General features: G+C 52.2%; 1 protein-coding gene across 1 annotated transcript; it reads right to left on the reverse strand.

Moving 5' to 3' along the window:
• On the reverse strand, positions 1 to 589 carry LAESUDRAFT_733051 (uncharacterized protein). The gene has a single exon (XM_040910378.1). It carries the CDS (start codon positions 467 to 469, stop codon positions 116 to 118), a length of 354 nt encoding a protein of 117 aa, XP_040757336.1. The 5' UTR covers positions 470 to 589; the 3' UTR covers positions 1 to 115.
• Positions 590 to 1,981: the final 1,392 nt, after the last annotated feature.

Below are 1,981 nucleotides of genomic sequence, written 5' to 3' on the forward strand. Positions count from 1 at the left end.
TATCCTGACTTAACCCTTCTCACGAAAACGCTCGCCTGCTGCCCTTCCATACTGCGACGGCCGAATACCACACGAACGCCCTTCGGCGGGGTATGCAGATACCCCAAATTGAAGCTCACCTCTCCTCCTCCATTTGCGACAGCTCAGCGATCCCGGTCTCGTGCATTACGAGTGCAGACAGGTGCGTTTGTGCGGCTAGCAGGGGAGCGGTCCAGTACTGCTCCGCGGAGAGGATAGTGGCGAACGCATTGACGGCCTGCGTCGTCTTTGTGCTTGCAGTGGTCGGCAGCAGTACGCGAGAATCGAACATGACAAGGTTCTTGTCGGACACAGAGGAGAATAAGGACGCAGTTAAGCTAACAATATTCGAGCAGGTTCCTTCAAGCTGAGAGCGCTGGTGGCAGAATGAGGCGGAGACTTCGAGGTTCAAACGTTCACGATTGATCGAGTGTTCACAAACAGTAAGCATTATTTAGTCATAGAGATCGATGAGAGGGCAAGCACGAAGCATCCCGTTGGCCGTTGGAGACATGATGGAACACTCCTCGGGCACGAGTCTACGAATCCTTGATCAGTAGCGCGCAAGTTGTGCGTGCTATCATTCATTATCATTCATGACTGACTTTGACTCTCGAGCAGGCCGAGTTCTGATGGCACGACGAAACCATGCAACCTCACCATTCTCCGTCGTTCTTGCTTTCCGATCCCATACTCGTCGTGGAGCTCCTGTTCAGCGCAACTAAGCTAAGTACATGATCCACATGCGCCTGTAATGCGGACGAACAGTCTATCCGTCAACAACGTATGTCCTTACTTTCATCCACTGTCGTCCACTACGATCTGTCAATTATCAACAGGTCGAGGAGATGATCTCTGTGTCGGATACCACCGTCTGGATGGTGAGCACTGCGAATGGCCATTGTCGCCTTCATAGGCTTCTCAAATCACGGATGTCGCGTTAAAAAGCGGTATGTCAGATGCGCCACTGGTCACCGCAAAGAAAGAGCATGCAGAATAGGTGAGATCAGATACAGAATCCCGAAGACGAACGCTACGATGCTGCCCCAAGAAGTTCACCGACGAATGAAGCACGTCAGAAGAAACCCGCTGTCGGTACGAGAAACTGCAACAGGATAGCAGATCTCCCCTCGTACGAACGCCGTATGTGGTCAATTCCTTCCGTGACAGCCTGAAACTATAAACGCTTGTCAGCGAGATGCACGAATACCTGGCCTTACAGTATACTTCACTTCTCCTGCTCCTGCAACAGTTCGAACAGTTCAGCCTGGGAACCACACGTGCGAATGGATGTGCTTCTGCCATGAGTGCACCCGCGGCCCAGTGCTGCTCCGCGGTGGTTATGGGACATACCACCGGGGGAACATCAACGCGGCATCGATGGCAGCCTTGGGCTTTGTGCCGGGAGAATGATCGGAAGCCGCTGCAGATGGACATTGTTGAGTGCGAGTTCACTGGCTTGGTGAGCTCGACTTTTGAACAGACCAAATTGCTTATGGTGCGACGGACGGTGCAACTCTAACATTCTTTTATCCTCCTTGCTTGCGGCGCTTCACTCATCGCCGAGCTCTCCTGGCTCAGGCAGCTGCGATAGGTACATAATGCACACGTGTGCGTAATGTGAGTGATCAAACATGTTGTCGCACCATATCTTCTTCAATTGCAGGTGACTCACCATCGTGCGTCGCTCATTGTCAGTTCAGCTTCGCTCTGACCATTACTAATCACGCTTTTCTTACCCAACACCGTGCGCGTCCACGGTGACGATTTTCAGCACAAGCATGCGGCTCGACGAAGGCTCAACCCTTGACCAGCAGCTTCAGGAATCGGCCACTTTGTCGATTAACACCGCCAAGATGTTCAGCGCACGAGATGGCTGTCCTCGTCTGCAAACGCTCCTGGCGTCACGGATGTGATATGAAAACGTTTCGTCAACGAACATTTCTACTCAAACCTAATACCA

The sequence above is a fragment of the Laetiporus sulphureus genome (assembly GCF_001632365.1).
Source record: "Laetiporus sulphureus 93-53 unplaced genomic scaffold LAESUscaffold_161, whole genome shotgun sequence".
Lineage (NCBI taxonomy): Eukaryota > Fungi > Basidiomycota > Agaricomycetes > Polyporales > Laetiporaceae > Laetiporus > Laetiporus sulphureus.